Source organism: Musa acuminata, chromosome BXJ2-3, assembly GCF_036884655.1.
Source record: "Musa acuminata AAA Group cultivar baxijiao chromosome BXJ2-3, Cavendish_Baxijiao_AAA, whole genome shotgun sequence".
In the NCBI taxonomy this organism is placed as follows: domain Eukaryota; kingdom Viridiplantae; phylum Streptophyta; class Magnoliopsida; order Zingiberales; family Musaceae; genus Musa; species Musa acuminata.
In genome coordinates, this window is record NC_088340.1 from 34,556,329 (window position 1) to 34,577,956 (window position 21,628).

The 21,628-nt window shown below is 37.3% G+C and overlaps 2 protein-coding genes and 1 long non-coding RNA gene across 6 annotated transcripts; 2 read left to right on the forward strand and 1 right to left on the reverse strand.

Annotated features, from left to right (window-relative positions):
* Positions 1–9,393: 9,393 nt before the first annotated feature.
* Positions 9,394–15,425, reverse strand: LOC135607866 (uncharacterized). 4 transcript variants are annotated; one of them, XR_010485284.1, is made up of 4 exons: positions 15,314–15,425; positions 14,965–15,211; positions 11,869–11,976; positions 9,394–11,119 (listed from the first exon to the last, which is right to left on the reverse strand). It is a non-coding gene; the product is annotated as an uncharacterized LOC135607866 (long non-coding RNA). The 4 variants fall into 4 exon arrangements; XR_010485285.1 differs by having other exon boundaries at positions 9,394–10,607; positions 10,832–11,976; XR_010485286.1 differs by lacking the exon at positions 11,869–11,976.
* LOC135607865 (zinc finger protein 2-like) lies at positions 12,553–13,527 on the forward strand. The gene has a single exon (XM_065100034.1). The coding sequence runs from the start codon at positions 12,774–12,776 to the stop codon at positions 13,347–13,349; it is 576 nt and encodes a 191-aa protein (XP_064956106.1). The 5' UTR covers positions 12,553–12,773; the 3' UTR covers positions 13,350–13,527.
* Positions 15,426–16,933: 1,508 nt separating the features above from the next.
* Positions 16,934–20,965, forward strand: LOC135607867 (metal transporter Nramp2-like). The gene is made up of 4 exons (XM_065100035.1): positions 16,934–17,560; positions 18,499–18,635; positions 18,738–19,390; positions 20,403–20,965. The coding sequence occupies exons 1-4, from the start codon at positions 17,019–17,021 to the stop codon at positions 20,619–20,621; spliced, it is 1,551 nt and encodes a 516-aa protein (XP_064956107.1). The 5' UTR covers positions 16,934–17,018; the 3' UTR covers positions 20,622–20,965.
* The last annotated feature ends 663 nt before the right edge of the window (positions 20,966–21,628 follow it).

A 21,628-nucleotide genomic window follows, 5' to 3' on the forward strand; every position in this document is an offset into this window, starting at 1 on the left:
CCATCCAATTATAGTACCTGAGTAGCTTTAAGGTGTTGCACTAACTGACAATCTGCACTACTTTACGGAGCTAGAAGGCTATCAAAATAATTACTTGGATGGTCTATTTTTAGATAATTTTACCTCTACATGATGATTTCATATAAATTTACATGACTAAAAAACTAATCAAATGAGACGTCAAGCTTCCTACAAGTCCTTATTGTGCAAAGAGAATAAAATTAAAAGTCACATATGTATACAAATATTACCTCAAAGACCCTTTGTACAGATTTGTCTATAACATTATCTCTCACTTGTTTCTTTGATGTCCTTATCGAAATCTTTGCGAATACTACATCTCTTCATCTTTCCTAAATTTTCAATCCTTTGCTTTATTAGCAATGCATCTCCATCAGTTTCCAACTCTTTGTTGTTTTAACTTGCTAATGATTTTGACTTAGTAGGGGTCGGTTAAATTGTGTTGGTCTTTGTTAGTTCTTTCAGATCTCTTAAATGAAAGAAAGAACATTTCTTATTATGTGCTAGTCTTTCAAAAGTCTCACTTCGCTTGAACTAGGTGGATGTCTATTAGAGGCTTATTAAGCATCGCCTCATAAACTTAAAAGTTTTTTAGGTCTTTCCTCTATAAAATTTATCCATCGATTCCTCTTCTACTTAATTGTCACATTCAAGAAAATTTACATCACTTTCACTTTTAATTAATATTTTGTTAGAAAATAAAGTGAACAATCTACTCTCGGTAGAATCGATCACCATTACTAAGGATTTAAAAATTATTGTCTTCCACAAAATCTTTTCAAAGAGTCTTTGAACATATGTAGAGCTCCTTTACTAGATAAATAAAAGAACTAAGGTACTCAATTTTACTCATTCTCTTAAGGGTTATACTTCATACATCAAGTTGATTACTACCCTTTGTCTATTCTTTGCTCATACTTTTGAAGCACCCAAAGTATTTATATTCCTTGGGTTAAGTTAGCTATTGTAATTCAATCTCTTCATTACCATTAAATTTTTGAAATACAAGAAGTTTTATCCAAAAAGAGCAAAACTTTGCCTCGACTTGGACCAATTCTCTAATAGTTTTGGTCACCTCTCGAATTGTACCGTCTTCTCTATTATTTTTGCTGCCTACTTTTCTAAGTAGAAAATGTACAATATCATGTATTGCTTACTCCGTTCTTTAGTCGAGCACTCCTTATTAATCTAAAGTCTCTCACTTTCGGTTATTTTGATGAGAAGCACATCAACACCAGTCCTATGAAGTTTCCTGGCTTTTGCTCTTTTGTCGTGTCTCGGCACTTGGAGTTTACCTTTGTATTCTCCACTTTCTGGACCCCTCTTCATAACTATGTACTTTTCCTCTATGAGAGTAAGAGATCGATGACTCTATGGAAGTCTCACTATTGTAGTATCATGGCATTGTCATGCCATGAATTTTACTATTCCTTGCCTCACATTTGTGTTATTTTCTTTATAATTGATAGATCTATTTTTGTGGCACTATGACACTCCTCTAAGTCCATCTTGATCATAACTGATGTTCAATTTTGGGTAACTAAGTTCCTTTAGACTTGTCATCGCTTTTTTACTCCTTGTGACCACCTACTTTAATATACTTGTGTTCTCCGAGCAGTTTCCCTTGGTTAATGAAAAGATAGACTAGAACTCTTATGCATACCCTCCGTCATCATGTTGTAAGACTCGCGTCAACTCTATTCTCATTTACGTGCTTGGAAGTAATGTTCTCTCACTCAGCTTTGTCCTCTAACTTATCAAGCTCCCTCAAGCGAATATGAGCTTTAGAGCAGCCCAAGTCTTCAACTATCCCGATTATACCTTTGTATGATCAAGTCCCTCATGAGATTTCTCTTATTTGTATTACATTGTCTTAAACTATTCTACCACGATTTGCTACACTATGTCGCATTCTAGTGACATCTTTATTACATTTTAATCTTTGTAGGATGAACTTAGACTATGATCTCTCCATGTGTAACCTCTGCCAACATATCATAAGGCCTCCACCATTTCTAATTATGTCACACACAAACGAAGTACAACCTTAGGATAGTTCATCGCATAATAGCTCTTGAAGTCTATCGATTTTGCTGAAATTAGTGTGTATTGTTTAGATCTTAGGCCCTTGCCTCGTACATAATTTTTACTATACATAACTTTCTTTGCAATAATTTGAATGATAATACTATGACATATTCTTCAAGAGTATCCACTTCCATATCTTTTTACCATATAATAATGTCTTATGATCCTAACTTTACCTCAACAAGTTGAGTCTCCTTAGTCTCTTCGTCAATTGCTTTGTTGAAATAAGATATATATATGCCTCGAAGCTCCCTTCGACCTTGGTACCATACAAGATAAGTCCATTTTATCTAAACAAAAGATTCATGGAACAATATGATTTTACTTTTGCTTCTATAATAGTTTATTTCCTTGACCTCTATCCAAGAATAGCTTCGTGCCTCCACTTCATGTTCTGTCTTCTATGTCAACTCCCTTCATATGACTTAGACACTTCACCCAGTTCCACGTAAGTTGCTCTACTTCTTGGTTTATATTAAGTTAATGCTGGCTCTCATGGCCATCATTCGATGGGTCAACCCTTTATTGAATCTAATCTTCACAACGACTCTAAATGTATCTTATTTTGGTATTGCATATGGTCACTCCCTCACTTGATCTCGTAATGCATCCACTAATATATTACCTGTGTGAGATCATACAAAGGACTCATCGTTGGACGCTCGATCCATTGAAGCATCATTCGTTTAAAACCTTTAAACGAACAATAATTCTACTCACCAATTCATCCGAACATTGATATGAGACTGCATTCAAAATGGAGCAGTATTCATCGGACCAGCATCCATCTGAAACCTTTTAACGAAGAACAGTTCTGCTCACCGATTCATCTGAAGAACAATTCCCCTCTTTTAACGAAGAACAATTCTTCTGCTCACCCATTCATCCGAACAACAATTCCCCTCACCGAAACAACAATTCATAAGAAAAACAACATTCAAAGGATCAGCTGCTACATTCAGAAAACAGCATTCAAAATATTGCTCATAAGTTTGCTGCTGCATTCAAAAGACATGAAAAATAAGTTCCCAATACTGCTCAGAACACTAATACATTTAATTCACAGACAGACTCCCAAACAGTTGTCCGACAAACTGTGTCATGTCCAAAATGACCGACAGTATTCAAACAATCATTGCTGCAGAGATCTGTCAGCTTTACCAACCTTCGTTATATTCTTCTAACATGTAAATAGCAAACCGTAATAACGTGAATTGAAGCGAAAGAAAGAAACCCTAAATTGGAGGATGTTTATTATTGGCACTGATATCGAGCTTGAAGTCCACTCTCCACCCACCACTGGATCACTCACATACTGGGGTGAATCAATAGCAAGTGATTCAGGCTGTGTTGCTGTTGCAAAAAAGCCTAGTTTTTTTTTTTCCTTTTTCAGGACCGTTAGTGGTACGGATTTTTTAAAATTATTTTATAGGGTTTTTTTTTTTAATTGAGAGTTTGTGATTAGTAACTGATTATATTTTCTTACTAAGATTAAGGAGATGACTATAAATATCATGATCCGAGCTTGGTGGGCTAACTAGTCTATCAACTTCGTTTGATCTAATTTATTAATCAAAATGCTTAAGATAAAGTTGATAATAATATACTCATCAGATCCTTATAAGTCAATCTTAATCTTATCTACTTTCGACGTGGGACTAATCAGGGGTGTTACAATAAATATATAAGAAAGTACTTTTTCAACGGTTTACTTTTATCTTCACATTCTTTCATAAATAATTTAAATAAAATATAATATGTCAATAAAAGATAATAATTAAGTCTCATTTTCTACAACAAACAATAATCAATTATTTTCTTATATTTTCTCATGCCAATTACCTCAAGTTTGTCACCATAATTCTAAGCAAGTATGGTATCCAATTAAGGAATCTATCTTATTCTTCTCCTTGATGATCCTAATGTTAGACAAGATATTTCATTAAACTTAATCAACAAATTATCCTGATTCTACTGTTAGGACAAAGTATTCCATTAAACTTGATCAACGAATCTCGATATATATAGATTCTCTCTATTAACTTGACTCGAATGCATCTTGATGATTGACTTATGGTGAGTTTCCAATATGATTGAATTGAAGCTTTCATAATAAGTTATTTAGTTGAGCATCATACTTTAGTATTGTTCTAAAGTTTGAGCACCATATAATTGAGTGTCGTTCTAAAGTGTAACTTTGTCCAATTTATAATTGGTCTATCAGTTAACAAATGTAAGCATCTTTATCAATCTTTATTACTCTTCAAAATAATTTTTCTAATATCAATCCTTCATACTTGTTCTTTAAAGAATCCAGGAAGCAAATGTGTAATAGCCTCCGATATACCTTTTTGTTTGTCACTAATGGGTAGCAACTCATTTGAATTGTTGAGTGAGTTGTTCAAATCCCTAACTAATAAATTGATAAATCAATTTTATTTATGTATCATTGTTCTTCCTCTCAAATGTTACATAGACAAATGGATATATTTGATTATTTGGGTCAATTCGCACAGTAAACAATAAATACTTTTTTGATGTATAACTCAAAATGACATCCATCAAGGTTTATAATATAACGTACACGGTAGGAATCCTTCGTTTAGTGCAGCAAAGTAAATATAAATTGTATAAAATATATTATTTTTCTCAAATTTCATGACACATGCTCCCTAAATTTTTGCTACATATCTCCTCCTTGCAATAATTCCATAATAAATCTTATTCTTCCCTCTCAACGCTTGTGATTATGCTCAAATCTTTATTCTTCAATTTATATATTTTGTATGTAAGAACATTCAAAGCGTTGAATTATTGTCTTTAAAGATTTTGTTGACCGAGTAGAATTCATTATAATTTTATTATAGTAATTTTATCGGCCAACCATAGTTAAAGGATTGTGATCTTCCACATGAATACTCTATATTTATAATTTTCACTTTTACAGTTAGTTGCCTCTTCTTGTATTTTTAATTTTTAATGCATATATCATCTAGTCACATCCGGCATAGCACATTATCCTGATGTTGTTTGTATCATTCTTTACCTATTTAATTATTCTGATCTTGTTTGTATCATTCTTTACATATTTAAGTTGTTTGCCTTTCATTATGACATGTTTATCGAGGGCAATATAAAACACTTCACCATCAAAACACATTCCAAGCTAAAAATCAAAATTATTCATCTCAGCTCTAGCATTAGAGTATAGATATAATATTTTATTATCATTTTTGTTATCCATTTTGACACCAACTATTACTTCTTTTATTATTATTATTATTATTATTATTATTATTATTATTATTATTATTATTTTCGTAATATGATTATAAATTGTCTAGGTTGATCTAGTGTGTGTATAACTCAAGTAAAATCTTCCTCATAAACCCGATGCTATTGATCAATTTTTTCAATAATAACTTAAGAAATCGATATTCAGTACAGTGATTTAAAATAAAATAAAAATAATCACTCACCCTAGTTTTCTACGTTTGATGAAAACTCGATAACAGATTCTTTTTCTTGACGTCTCGTCCTTATCTCTTGTACACCCTAAATGGTTCAAACCCTAATGAACTAAATTATTGCTCAGAACAAACAGACTCTCCCTCTAACCCTAAATCCTAATTATGAGTTTTCAATCAAATTTATAATTGATTAATGATATTTTAATTTGAGCAAAACAAAATAAAACGAAATAAATATTGAAATTATATTTTCGATTTCACGTTGATCGTGTTGTGTTTTTCTCAATCTAGCTGATAACATTAGAGAAAATGAGATCATTTGTTTCACTTTTAAAACTATAAAAATTTTAATATATTTTTTTTTATAAGAATCATGATCTAAATACCAAGATAATTTATAATTAGTCCCAAAAAAAAAGTAAACACATGATCATGTCACATTATTCATCAGCTCGTCTGGTAGATGGACATCACTTCAAATTCCTCTTAGAATCACAGTGAGGTAAGCACTAGCATACTTAATTACTGCATGCATGGGATTAATGATATCCAATAAGTCTTTTGAGTCGATCTAACACCTCAATCCACAGAACTGAGCCAAGCTGAAGCTGGTGGGGCAAGTCATGTGCAAAGTAGACAGAGTGAACCGAGACATCATGGCAGAAGAGAGAGAATAAAGTGGATGGAATGAGGTTGGTGCCCAGTTCCATCAAGCATGTTAATTTTGGCTTAGCTTGAGGGGGAAGACATTTTGTCTTGCAATTATAAGGTAGGAAGGCCTTTTGTGGTGGGAGATCAATCAGAATGGTACTGGTCCTTGATACAAAACAATCCCACTCTCCTTCAATAAATGAGCTAGGAGCTGTAGGGAACAAATGGAATGGATACTTTGCTAGGGTTCCAAGTTGATGTGTTCTTTTCACAAAAGCCACAACTTTCCCAGCCTTGCATTCTGCCAACCTTTTTAATCACATGAAATCTACTGTTTCCAGTATTATGAAGCAAGCAAAATGTAGGATGTGTATTGGTAGTCCAGTTACTCACTCTAGGTTTTACATAGAACAACAGGGTTTTCACTGGAACAATAACATAATTTCAGTCTTATACTGTTCTGGATCTATTGTGTCCCCATTGCTTGAAAAACTTGGAGCACAAAAAATTTCACAAGACCAAGCAGCTCTGAAACAAGAAGACATCAGATTCACTTCTGGATTCAGACTGGAACAATCAATACTTCTGAGTGGATTTCTGATGGTGCTGGCTAAGTTACTGAAACAGTTCCAGCATTGACTTCTGAAACATTTGACAAGCAAGTATTGTCACACAACTGGAGAGGAACAATGAACTGAATGAACAAACACCTGCTTTGCTAGCTTTAGTACAATGCTGATCAACTTTCTTATAGTTCATTCTCAGCCCGAAGGAATTGTCATTTATTTGCCTTGCTATTGTACTGCTCATAGGAAGAACACTAACACACCAGTGTTATCATTGTCAGAAACAAAAAGCCAGAGCACAAGAGATACAATCAGGATCCTGTGGCTTAGGTCCTCCAGGTTCAAGAAATTCCATTTGCCTTGGTCATCTACATGGAGAGAGTAAAATGAATTGCACAAATTATTATTTGGAGCAAACGGAAAGATTGATGAGATCAGAAAATAAGCTGTCAACTCTGATGAACACAATGTCTGGGAGATAAAAAGAAAAAAGTACTTGAACCACCTATGTTCATAAAAACTTGCAGTGCATGTGATTACTTCAGTTGTAAATGTTGACATCACTACTCGGAATCACATTCTCGTTTCGTACATCACCAATATAGGAATTTCGATATATTATACACCAATATCATATAATGGTATGCATAGGGGGACTATGATATGTCAATGTGACCATGGGGGAGAGAGAGAGAGAACCAAGGCATTGGAATCACATTCTTGTTTCCTGTCATCATCCTTTAGCAAGAGGAGTGTGATTCTGCATCACCTCTTCATCAGTCGCATGTTTCTGTCACTGCATGATGAGGTGATAAAAGTTGCAGAGTTGCTGCCTCATGGAGAATAATGAAAGCAGTATCATTCTACCGAAACCCCATGTTAAAAGTCATTTGGGATTCTGCAAAGTATACAGATAGACATATCAAAGCTCCACATATCATTAGCCAAAGCACTAGTATCTTGTCCATGCTGCTAAAGCAGAAAAAGCATTCTCCAAATTGCATCAATGCATCAAAAACACCCAACGAGTCAAACATGCAATGATGATGCACCAAAAAGCTTTAACAATTCATGTACTACAAGCAAAGTAGCAAACTATGTCATATATCAGATAAAATGATATCAATGGTCTCTCCTGTTGTAGTGTAAGGCCGCACACATGGCTTTTCCACTATGTGCTCAATCTAGGTAAAACAGTGTGTAAAACATACTGTAATCTTGTCTCAAGGAGCATGCCACTGAACTTATGTTTGTGTCTCTCAGAGTAATCACCCAACACAATTTAATTTGGCCACTCAGTTGCAGTATCTTGGAGATGAATCTGAAAAGAATACTCCATTACAAAGATTGCATTTGTTTGCGTCTTGTTTGTGATTGTTGTATAAATGTTGAGAGGAGGCTTAAAACTATGCTTCAAACTCCCATAAAACGTAGACTCAACTTGAAATATAAAGCATGTCCCCCGCAATTAATTGCAGAAAATACTTTCAGAAATACAAAGGATTAGTTTTCGGATGTCCTCCACAACCTTCAATCGACCAGTCCTGTTGAAAGGATGCAGGAAAGAATGTCCAACAGTGAATGATCAAAGTGAGACATCATGACATCATAGATTACTGGTTGACCATTTAGCTTGAGTTATACTTAAGATCTTAGCAAGGAATTGCACTCTTTCAGTTTGTCAAATGAGCATGAAAAATATCAACTTTCCAAGTTTGAAGCTTGAATTTGCCTGCAACTGTGATTATATCTTTTCCTGTTGTCATCCTTCTTGTTAATGATCATCTCCGTGTTACCATCTGGGAACTGCTTTGTGAATACAGTAGATTCATCTTCTCCATCAAGTATTTTGTAAAGAACTCACAGCTGCATTCTCCTATTCCAAAATATCTGGTGTTAGGGCTTTGTTTACACAACACAAGGAATCTGAGTCAATGTCTGCTATTTGCCTGAGACTGTGTGGCAACATAAAACAAGATATCAGCTTCCTTCTTTCTGCAATTATCCTAGAAACCTGATCATTCACTGGTCAAATTTAGCTGGATCAAAATTCAGACAAATCATGGAGATATTACTCGGTCTGTTCAGGTGAGAGCTTCATCTTGGATTCTCTTATTCTCCCTGCTCAAATGAGGAAAACAAATCACAAAATCTATAGTCTAAAGAGAAAATTGATCAAAATTGAGTCTGAACCATATAAGTCTTTGATCCTTGTCTTGTTGGCATCATACAGAAAATTAGAATAAACATTACTGATTGTTTTGCTCACTAAATGCTGGTTTGTTCCCTGAATAACTATGACATATATTCTAGTAGAGTAAGACTTTGATGCCAATTCTGGGATTACCATCCTTGCTGCTTGCCAAATTTTACTTGTTCTTGTTGTTCTATTGTTGGCATCTTTCCAGGGCTTTCAGCTTTGCGATTCACATTTAACATCCCATTCTTGTTATTCCTGACCAATACGTTGTCTTTGATTCTGATATCATCTGTTTCTTTGATAGATTGATACATATTTGTAATTTAATTCTATATACTAAGATTAGTATTCTTGATGTGAATGTCATTGTATCACCGAATAAAGGAGTAAGATGGTCTTATCATCCGGTTCGACATCTCATTGACTAAATAGTAACTTGTCTGGAATCATTTTGCTTTTTTCTCCTTTTTATCCACAATAGGATACAACTGCAAAGGATAACATATCTTTTCATGTACAAGTAGTGTACATGGTACAGCCATGGTAATTAGCATTCTCCTATCGATCTGCTGCGTCTCTGTTTTCTTCCCTTTTATTTCCTTTTCTGTGAGAAAAAACATCCTTTTTCCTTCAGATATTTAACTCTTATTTGTCTCCTCAGTCCCCTCTTTTGTTTGGATTCAATTAACTCCACTCGAATGGCATCTCCTTGCTTTTCTGACACCAGCATCTTTTGTTTCTTAGATTAGGTTAACAAAAGAACCACTCATTTTTATTTGGCAGTATGCATTTGCTTTAGAAAATCCTCCGAATTGAGTTTCAATGCCACATCCCCCAACAAAATCCATTGGTGCAGCTTTCCAAAGGTGTCATTTTTGTGTTGGAGCAACTTGGAAGTTTGATAGGAAATTATGTTCCACAGATGAGGTTTAGTTGTCTTAGTCTAGGTGCTGGTCTACACTACCACATTGTGCTTGCCAGTTGCTCCCATGAGCACCAATAGTCCTCCTGGTCTTTAACAGCAATCATCTGTGTAGTTGGAAGCAAGGATGGAACTTGTCTGTCACATTTTTGCTACTTGCAAATCCACCAATGAGAAATAGACTTGTCAGCAGAACTGAACAGTTGACTAGTGGAGATCTTTAGGTAATGCATTCCTGACCATATATCCTGCATGCCAATAATTCAATGTCAAGAATGTTTCTGTGCAAATGGTTTAGCTTGTTCTTTTCACATGACACGATGCAGGGAACAACAAGATCATCATATGATCTATCTTTGAGATTCTTTAGATCTGTACTTATCTCTAACTGGGATCAGGTGGTCCAGCAACCCCAATATCTTGCAAGTTGGCATCATCATTGTGGTTTTGTTGGGTTGGAGAAAACTGGCTTGCTTTCTGGAACCCTATTCCGTGCCCACTGGAATCACAGCCTTTCGGTGTCAAAGACAACAGATAAATAGTCAAGTTTGCTCAAGTTCAAGTGTCTGGAAATTGACAATCCATTCTGAACTCAAAAGAGTATTGGGTGCAGATAAAGCATACTAGATTGCAGAACCTCGAAATCCCGGGTCAGGTCCTTCTTCATTTCTTGCCCATGACCAGCACACCTGCACATGAAGGCTTCAGCTACAGGAGTTTTGATTGGGACAAGATTCAGGAGAGCTAAAATCTGAAAGCAATGCTTCCTATCTGTTCTCCAGTCACTTGCTGACAACCAACTCCTACCATATTCTCCCATATATAACAAGGACCACACCAAATACTTGGAGGAACTGAAACCAAACAGAATAAGTATTGATCTTCATCTGAAAGATAGCAGGCATCTCCTTACCATAAACCTTTTTTCCCTGTAGCTTGCTGATGGCATAAACCACCATGGCACCAAAACTTTCTAATGGAGGTGGCCACATCTTCCTCTTTCGACATCCATTAAGAAGTTAGAACTCAAAAGGATCAGCTTTTAGAACCACTTTGCCTCTTTAGCCCGAAACCACATGTTATGTTGTAATGTGGTCCCATTGTAACAGAGATTTAGGTCAGATCACTGTAGTAAATCTCACTTTGTCAGCAAAGGAACATTTCAGTATATGGACTTCCAAACTAAGAAAGGGAGAGAGATCTGCATAATTATAGAGGTCAGAAGACATCATAAGCATTCATCTGTGCATCAAAGGAATATTTTTAATGAACGACAATTTATGAATTATTAGCAGGTAAAAGAAAACCATAGAGTATCAGGTACTATAGCAAATGAGAAATTTGAGGTCTATACTATCAACTGATGTAATTAGTCCAACGACACAGGGATAATGAGAGGCCAATAAATCCTATGCTTATACACCATAAAGAAAGCCTGTAGCCTGAGTTGACTTCTTAACATGATTTGTACATTATATCACCTGGTGGGACACCAAGAAGACTCCTGAATGAATATGATCGAGTGTGTCTCAGACAAGATCCTAAACTGGCCACATTCATATCTCCTGCATGCATGAGTTGAAATCAATTGTGGAAGAGAAGCCCTGTCTGTTATCTATAGATCAGACTGTCTGACTCATACATCCAATAGCACAACTTTACCACAAGGAAATATCAGTCAGCATAAAGGCTTGCATCACTATATAGTAGAAAGCAACAGGGAAATGCTTGATCTTTCACAGGAACTAAATTTCCCATTGTCCTCTAAATAGTGATATTCCACCGAAACAACAATCTACTTGCAAAGTACAAGTGGTTCTGAAAGCACTTCTCCTTGAACATCCTCCACTACAAAAAGGGCCGGCAAGTTACGTTGGAACTCCTCCAGCCAAATATTCCACTAAGAAAGCACAACAGTAAATCAAGATTAATGCAGCACCCATCTCTCACCAAGCTTTGTAGTCATTATTGGAACTTCCGTGGGGACATTAAGATGTAAAATAAACAACGACAGAAGTGTAATGGCATCTCCACTCAGCTCAATGCTTTCACGAAAGCCTGTCATGTAGTCATAGCATGAAATAAACTTTTCTGTAGGCACACATCCAAGTGCAAACTATAAAATAATAAGTGTTTCAAGCTTGAGGGTAACATTAACATAAGAACTTTTATCTCGATTACAAATAAGTATGTTTGTATCACTATAAGCCCATTACCATCTCTCAGAGCAATCACTGAAAATGACATTCTGAGTTTTGCATCATCTTAATGATAAAAAATTACACACCATGAAGATCGATACTTTGACAAAAGAAAGTAATCTTTAATTTCCTTCCACCGACTGACGGGAACATCATTTTAATGTTAAACACGCCATACAACTTGTCATGAAGAAATTAAGTACCAATCTACTTGAGAACTTTTTCAGCATAGAACAAGGAAACAAGTTAAGAAATGTGTTCATTTAAGGAGTTGGTACATTGTCAACATTGTATTATTCAGAGAAGAGAACCACGTAAGTGGATATCAACTGATAAAGAAAAGATGTAGGGAATCTGAAATTTTGACCTTGGCAACAGTATTAACATAAACCAAGCATTGCTGCTTTAACAAGCACCAAAATGTGGGTCACTAGTAGGAAAGAAAGATATATACAGCTAAAATATCCATTGCCACTTCTGTTCCTACTGATAAGAATCCCCCCTTACAGTTGTTCCCACTTCTTTCCTTGTTCTGCTTCTTTTTAAGGGAAACCAACACAAATCCATCAAGGCTGTGCAACTTCCCATCCCTTCCTTTTGAAACCTCTCATAATTTTTTCCTCTTCAACAGCTACTGGATTTGTTTGCTTCCGGATGGAAAAGGGCGAAATCAGAGAAGAAGAAGAAGACACCGATCAGAAGCCGGGACGACAAACAATTGATTCTGATGGCAGGGAGATTTTTCATGAAGATCATCAAGCATGGCTGAAGCTGACACTTGGTGGGAGAACCTCATCAGCCGATGGAAGCTCTACTAGTTCGCAATCCAAACCTCCAAGTCGAAAGATGTTCTCATGCAACTTCTGCATGAGAAAATTTTTCAGCTCACAGGCTTTGGGGGGTCACCAGAATGCGCACAAGAGAGAGAGAGGTGCATCGAGGAGGCCTCACCAGTCACAGAAAATGATGATGGGATTTTCCCTCTATGCATCTTCTCTCCAGTCTTTGACAGTTCATTCTCATTCACTTGTTCCCAAGCAACATCCAGAGAAAGGCATGTCTATTGTGCCAAGATGTTACCAAATCAATTCTGACATCCAAGTGACGAGGACGCCGTTTGCACTTGATGAAGCTAGAGGTTCAAAGTGGCCTGGAAGCTTTCAAAAGGTTTTTCAACCTACAGATCAACCATCAGAACAACAAAACCTTGACTTGAGTCTCAGGCTGTAGTTAATTCATCCATTACATGCCATTTCCATAACTGCCATTTGCTTGAAGTTTGTTCAGCTCATACTTCTTCATGAATCAGTTATGAAAAATTAACCTATCTGGGTACATTCTGCCATTATACTCAATTTCCAAGTTGAAGAAAAATAAATCTATTGCAATAAAGAAGAGTTAGCAGTCATCAATTTCTGTAAGTAATTCTTACTGCAATTGAGCCACCGATGGCTTCAGAGGATGTTGCCTTTATTATCAAGCTCATTTTTCGACCAGATTCTCTTGAGTTTGTTATCAAACTCAGTTTCTTCAGTTTCTCTTGAAGTCATCTTGAAGTAAAAACAATGACAGATAATAGGAACTGAGTCAAGCGATACTGGTCGGAATCATGGTTAAAGCACCAATTACTTCTTTTAATTACTTGTGCAAGACTCACACAAGAAGACTCCAAAACCAGCAGCCCAAAGAAAAAGCAATGTATTATATCATTATATGCATAAAAGTCCTACATTTATTGGGATTAAGGAAGAGGTTGCAGTTCCATGACTAGATCTTTAGCTAGCCATTCAAAAATCAAGACTACAGGTTACCATTTTAGGCAAATTTATTGTGTTTCTGGTTTTAACCCTAAAGATCACATACTTAACAAACCGAGGTTGTAATATGTTTCTTCACCGTCGAGAAACAAATGAAGATTTCCATATCCAAGCTTAGCTCAGATGCAGATAGCTTCTATTTGGATGTGCAGCAATGTGAAACCAAAGTAGGAAACAAAGATGTGATCCAGCCACACCTTCCAGAATGGCTACCTTGTTACGACTCCAATCACTGTCCCCGCCTTCAACATCCCTCTCTGATTCTGTCTTATTGGTGACATTGTTAGATATAATTCTGTTCATTCAGATTATCCAACCACAAGTGATTCTATGGATTACTAGGTAGCCACATGTACAAAATTATATTTTATACTCTCGTTGTTAAAAAAACCAAGTTAGCGATGATGTGGACTAGAGAATGATAGGTCATCTGATTCCAAATGTCACTTGGCAAAGCTCTTAAAAACGTGAAAGAGTTCTCTAACATTCAGATTCTGGAAATCCATCTACACTAAAGATTGTGATCCTCCCAAATCAGCAACAAAGAATTCTTACGGTGACAGAACCTACGCATGGATAGCTGGTAAACAAGACTCCTGGTTCCTGCCACTGCAAGGTCAGGGGAGGGCCAAACATATGCAGTTTCACCACAGCAAATAGATAGATTGTTTTGGCCACGACAGCCAGAAAGTTTCATGCGACAAACTTAGTTTTGCACCAATACCCACAATCGACACTTAGATTATAGCACTAAATAACAAAAAGATTTTTTTTGTCAAAGGGTAAGTGACGTAGGTGGAATTCGAGTCCAGGACTTGGAAATAAACTGTCATAAGTCCTTACCAACTAAGCTACCAGGCAACTTACACAAAGATAATTCTTTTGCCAAGAACTCCAATTCAAGATTTAAATGCTGCTTTGCTAGCAACAACAATACATTCTGTTAACAAGACATGATACGACGTAGTGCCAGCACGGTTGTAGCAGAGAGAAGGGGATGGATAAAGGAAGAAGTGAAAGAGGTTTACCTCACTTCTACCTGTGTTCCAATGAAGTCGCCATCTCCAGTGTCTCCGTTAGTGTTAAAGGGCAGGCAGCTCAATGACATCTTTTATATCGGTGCAGCTAATCTCTTCATAGTTATGGGCCCATAATCCAAACATGGCCAACAAGAACTTCGAAGCTGAAGCTTCTTCTGCTTCGAAGCCTGTACTCTTCGCCGTCATGAGCAAGCAATCAGTGGCCTCCTCCTTTCTCCAACTCCACCAAAAGAAACTTAACAAAGTAGAGGAAAAGACCACGATTCTTGATTGAACAAAAACAAAGATTGAACTTTTATCACAAGAAACTCAGTCCCCAAGGCTCGAAACCTCGTACCTTGGGATTAGGTCTTCTCCTTGAAGCTGAGATTGAAGTTGGAAAGGAAGTCCAGAGAAGGCGCCATTCGCATACGGTGCTCGCTTCCCCCGCTGTTCTCTTATCGCATTAGGGTTCAAACGCGGATCCCGGTCCGGGTCGAGCTTGGGCTTACAAGTGACCCGATCTAAACCAGGGTGTCGACCCAGTCCAACCGACCCGAGTCGGATGATATATATATATATATATATATATATATATATATATATATATACTCATTAAATGTATAAATGCAGTAATCAACCACCAAATAAAATATTTTGGTTAATCTTTCATCTAATACTTTATTTGTAGCATTTGCTTGTATCTCATTAGATTTCCCTATCATTCACCTTGAATAGCAACACAATTTGGTCATATGTGAAATATATAAAATGTAATTTGTATTAGGAAAAGTCAGATAACAATACTTAGGGGCTCTTTAATAGTATGTTAAGTGATCATTGGATTTAAGATTATAATTAATGTTCAAAATAATTAAGTACATCATCATATATACGTATCAGCGAGATGAGGACAAACGAACAAGAGAAGGTGGCAAACGTAAGTTATCCACCGTACCAATTCTACACGCCTTCACTTCGTCATGTTGATGTTATCATCCATCCCGATGTAGATATAACAACTCATGTATTCATTCTTGCATGATGGTATGGGCCACATGTATAAAGGTGATCATTTTTGTATTTATCCCATCGACTTTATAGCTATGAATTGTAGTTCGAGGTATTATTCTATGGAAAGTCTTAACACAGAGCTAAATATTCTGGTAACATATATAGTAAGTATTTCTGATATATATATATATATATATATATATATATATATATATATATATATATATATATATCTAAAATTGATATTATTTATATATATTCTTAATTTAAATTAGTTACTAATTACTAGTTATTCACATTTGAAAGGTATTACGAGGTTGTACTGATGAAATGTTTTTTTGTGTGTTGAATGTAATTTATTTTTTGTGAGGGAAAAAAATTGAGGAATGCATATACTAATAAATAAACAATTTATTTTTAAAATACGAGAAAACCCTATTTCCTAATTTACTATTTTCTATATTTTATTTTGTTACGAATTGCGCACGTGGACACGAGGAAGGAGGCCGAACTGTGGGAGCCACGAGGATAGCGCGATGTCGACGGGCGTAGTCCACCCGCCTGGTCGCCGCCTCCGAGTCACGTCATACGCACTCCGCACTGGGCGGGTGGGGCCGCCTCTCAGGAGCCCGTCGAGGTAAGTTTCCAACTCGTATTTTACTCGTCTCCCTGGATCATGTGCTTCGTCTCGAATACAGGATATCTGTTGGACCTGTAACACGTCATCCTTTTGAGGGTGTCGTCCGCCGGTTTTATGGTAGGGAAAAGTGATCCCTGTCGGGAACTTGTCAGGGAACTTCACCAGGTCAGCTCCACTCCACCACTCGTCCACGTCCTCCACGCCAACTCATCATCACATGCCACGTTGGTTAGTTCCCAACGGCGGGGGACGCCGTCTTCGCTGGCGGATCTCGTTTCCCCCGCACCCGCGAAGATAGGCGTTGGTGATCCACAGATCGCGTAGGTTATCCACAGGGGGGGCGGGCAGCAGAACTGAGGAGGGGCTCCATTTCCTTTACTCGACTTCTTCGTTGTCTCAGAGCTCGGCCATGGACTCTCCACTGAGACCCGAGGCGGCTCCCCTCCTCCAGACCCGGCCGGGCTCCAATGACGAGGCGGAGAGGGCCTACGACGCCGACGAGAAGGTGGTGATCTCCGTCTCTGAAGACGGCCGTTCGATGGAGGATGACGGCTCCCTCCCGCCCTTCTCGTGGCGGAAGCTGTGGCGATTCACTGGCCCGGGGTTCCTGATGTCGATCGCGTTCCTGGACCCCGGAAACCTCGAGGGCGACCTTCAGGCCGGCGCCTGCGCCGGATACTCGCTCCTATGGTTGCTGTTTTGGTCGACCGCCATGGGGCTCCTCATCCAGCTATTGTCCGCGAGGCTCGGGGTGGCCACGGGGCGCCACCTGGCGGAGCTCTGCCGCGAGGAGTACCCACGGTGGGCCACGATCGCGCTCTGGATCATGGCCGAGCTCGCTCTCATCGGGGCCGACATCCAGGAGGTGATCGGCAGCGCGATCGCGATCAAGATACTCAGCGGCGGAGTGATCCCTCTTTGGGCTGGGGTGGTCATCACGGCTTCGGATTGGTTAAGATCTGTCTTTTGGGATTCTCAATCGTCGAGTCTTTCTTTCTTCCATGTTTGATCTTTATCTTTCTCTCTTTCTTTTTCTGAAGAGTAGGGAGCTCAATTCTGTTCCTATAACTTGGGATTGTTTAATCATAGGAAGGCACGTTTCTGTTTGATGGATTGTCTTACCTGGAAGTATTAGTTTAAGTTTCCAGGGCAAGGAAGCAGAGTTTGCCGATTCTAGTTCTTAACTTGGCTCAATTGAGCAAAACACCATCTTCTTTATGGTTTTTCTTTAATATATGATAAGAATTAGGACAACTAGTTGAATTTTTTAACATAAGTTCTTTGACTGATTTCAGATCCTGGATGCCAACTCTTTTTGCAACTTATAAAGAAAACAAAAATAGGGACTGTCCATGTTTGAAGTGATATCCTTTCTCTTATTCTTGTTCTTTCCAGGTCAATGAAATTATTTACTTTGACCCGAAACAAAGTTTATTTTGTTTTTTTGGTTGGAATTTGTTGCTTACTTGTTATTTCTGAATTTGTTGACTGGTTTTACTTCCCACTAAATCTGGATATTGCTAATATATCTTTGGAGTTAGAAACTTTTTTTTGGAGGATGATGTCGGGTTTTGAAGAGTCAAGACTTCTGCTGATGGCAGTCCAGATCTTAATTTAAATAGTCAATGAGTTAATTGGGCTAGATTTGTACTCCTATAGCAAATGACTGGAGTATGGTAATTGATTTTATTCCGTTTTAAGCTTCAGAATCTCCATCAGAAGAGGTCTGCTTTTATTTTATGAGCTTCTTATATCATACGAGAACAAATTTGGTCACTATTTGATGATTGCAAGTTCCGCCCATAATTGATCGGTTTTCCCTTCTGATTTCTGTTATGATTTCAGAAACTTTGGTTTAATGAACCTGTTGTGTTCAATCTCCTTGGCAGCTTCATCTTCCTGTTCCTGGAGAACTATGGTGTGAGGAAATTAGAAGCATTCTTTGGGGTTCTCATTGCAACGATGGCTGTCTCATTTGCCATAATGTTCGGTGAAGCCAAGCCCAGTGGCAAGGAATTTCTAATTGGTAATTAATTTCTAAGGCTTTTTCATAAAATGTTTTTGCTCAATGGTATTATTTTTTCTGGATTCTTATACAAATAGGACTAATTTACTGTGCCCCTCACAGGTGTTTTAGTTCCAAAACTGAGTTCAAGTACAATAAGGCAGGCAGTGGGGGTGGTCGGCTGCATCATTATGCCCCACAATGTATTCTTGCATTCTGCTCTTGTACAGTCAAGAAAGATCGACAATAGCAAAACTAGTCATGTTAGAGAAGCAATGAGTTACTATTCCATAGAATCCACTGTTGCTCTTCTTATTTCCTTCTTTATCAATGTGTGTGTTACTACAGTTTTTGCAAAGGGATTCTATGGCACAGAAGTAGCCAGTTCTATAGGACTTGAGAATGCTGGGCAGTTCTTACAAGAAAAATATGGAGGTAAACTATTTCCTATTCTCTATATATGGGGTATTGGATTATTAGCCTCCGGACAGAGTAGTACCATCACTGGCACTTATGCTGGACAATTTATCATGGGAGGCTTTTTGAATCTTCGTTTGAAGAAATGGGCTCGTTCACTGATCACAAGAAGCTTTGCAATGTTGCCAACTATAATAGTTGCTCTTTTGTTTGACACTGATGACTCGGCCATGGATATATTGAATGAGTCACTTAATGTACTTCAGTCTATTCAGATACCATTTGCTCTAATTCCACTTCTTGCTTTGGTATCAAAAGAACAGCTTATGGGGGCTTTCAGGATCGGCCCCATTATGAAAGTAAGTTTTAGACTGTCTAAAGTTGGATTCATTTTGTGACTTCAGTGTATATCATTCGATTCTTGCATTGGCATTTTAGTTTATCTGAACTTTCTAGTATATCTAGAAGATGGTTTTCAACTGTATATTTCCTCTTATCATAATACTCTACTTCTGAAAGGAAAGTTTGTTGATAGAGATATGGATAGAACATAAATAGGTAAGTTACGGTTCTTACTTACCTATTCTTCTAATTATTCTATATGTATTGACTAAGTTTAGGTTTTTGTTTTTTAAGAGGGTTGCTTCCCAGATAATGAATTGAAATTGCAATTAGTAAGAAAGATCTTTCTCGTATCAACTGACCTTTAAGGTTGTGAATCGAGTTCTTCTCATGCTTGAAGATATCTTTGTCAGGAATCTAGGACCAATTATAGAGGTCGGATGCAAACTTGACAGTCTGCATAAATTTTTGTGAAATCATTAATGGAGTCACGGCAATTTTGACTGACCTTCTATTACGAGTCAAACACTGATGGGAAAAATTGAGGATAATGTGACGATGATGATGATATATTGCATGTTGTCACCATTGTTTAGCATTCTTATTTACTAACAAATATAAAATAAATATCTTTTTAAGAAAACAAATGATGGATATTAAATAAGGTGGCAGTAGTATTCTAATTCTGCATTTTAGTTTAAACTGGGAACAAAGTCTTAGGCTGCTGAAAGTGTTATGATATATGAGAAGGCTTTGGTAATTAGGGAACTCAAAAGGCCATAGAAGGTTAGGCCTCCATAGGTAGGAATGGCTCATAATTCTCGATAAGGCTATTTCAAGATGTTCTATCAGAAGTTAATGCTAATTTTTTGGTTCAAAGTGGTCATCTTCTTTATTTTTCTCTTGTTGAGGATATCTAAATTGTAAATGCTAGCAGTGTGCATGTCTCTTAAATCTGGTTATTGGTAGATTAACTTGTCTAAAACATGTCCTGCATGCTTACTTACACTGCTTGGTTTTCTGATTCAGGTCGTGACTTGGATTATGGTGGGTTTTCTGATAATCATCAATGGCTACCTTTTGCTCGATTTCTTCACTGCTGAAGTTCATGGCCTACTCATCAGCTGTCTTCTCTCTTCTGCCTTAGCAATATATGTCATATTCATCGCTTATCTTGTATTACGGCATAGCGCCTTCTGCACTTCGGGTACCTTAGCAATCAATAAGGGTTTCTGCAATAGAAACTGAACGGCATACCTTTGTTCATTTACATTCTGCAAGAAAGTCTCTCAGGAGAACTGAAACATAGTTAGGAGGCTGATATCAAGTTGGTGTCATCTTGTAATGCAAATTGTATCTAGATCATACAATCCACAACGTTATCCATGTTGCTTTCAATAACTCGGCCGTCGCCACGAAGACCGTGTGCATTGCTAGTCCCCTTCCAGCAGTTGCCTTTAATTTCTACTGTTAGATGGACTTTGTTAGTTCAAAAGTAAATAATCTGATGTACATGAACAGTTAAAGTAAATGTAGTCTGTAACTCTTCATGGTGATATGTAATGTGACAAAATACGTCCAATTTCACTTCAGTTTGCCGTATGGTGCAGATTATGTAATCTGGATATAGAGAGTGATTGATTCCACTTTAACTTGCCAACTATATTGTATTCCAGTTTGGCTAATTTGATGTCTATGTTGAAAGGTAGTTGCTTGAGATTGGTTGTGGATGAACATGCTTCCATTTTAGGTCCCTTTTTATAAGCATCCAAGCATGTGCATTTTGGTGGGTACATTATAATTGAGCATGCGGTCCCAATCAAATATGTTCTTACTTATCCTATATGGTTTTGGATAGAAAGAACTGCAAAGTATCAGTGAGTGTTTTTTTCGGTATATATACATACATACATACATACATATATATATGTATATATATGTATATATACTCTTTGGATTCCACTTAATCTGGTCTTGATATGGTTTGAATTGATGACCCGTCTGCAAATAAACAAAGTTAGGTTGAATCGGACAACCCAATTGTCTATTTAGGATTGGGGATCTTGTCCAAGTATCTATGCATGATTGCCATGCCAATTCCCAGACGACAAATTTGGTTAATCGAATCTCTTACATCACATCCGTTGGTGAGCCCTAATCGCGACGAGATGCGTGCAGTATCAAAAAGAGAAGTGGTGGGGATCCCGTACAACAAGCGGAGGGGAAGTCTAGTGGTTTATGCTCACACGGAATCC

Coding starts and splice junctions, on each gene's coding strand:
- LOC135607865 (XM_065100034.1), top strand. CDS start 12,774: ATGGAAAAGGGCGAAATCAGAGAAGAAGAAGAAGACACCGATCAGAAG.
- LOC135607867 (XM_065100035.1), top strand. CDS start 17,019: ATGGACTCTCCACTGAGACCCGAGGCGGCTCCCCTCCTCCAGACCCGG. Junction 17,561..18,498: donor GTCATCACGGCTTCGGATTG/GTTAAGATCTGT, acceptor TCTCCTTGGCAG/CTTCATCTTCCTGTTCCTGG. Junction 18,636..18,737: donor TGGCAAGGAATTTCTAATTG/GTAATTAATTTC, acceptor TGCCCCTCACAG/GTGTTTTAGTTCCAAAACTG.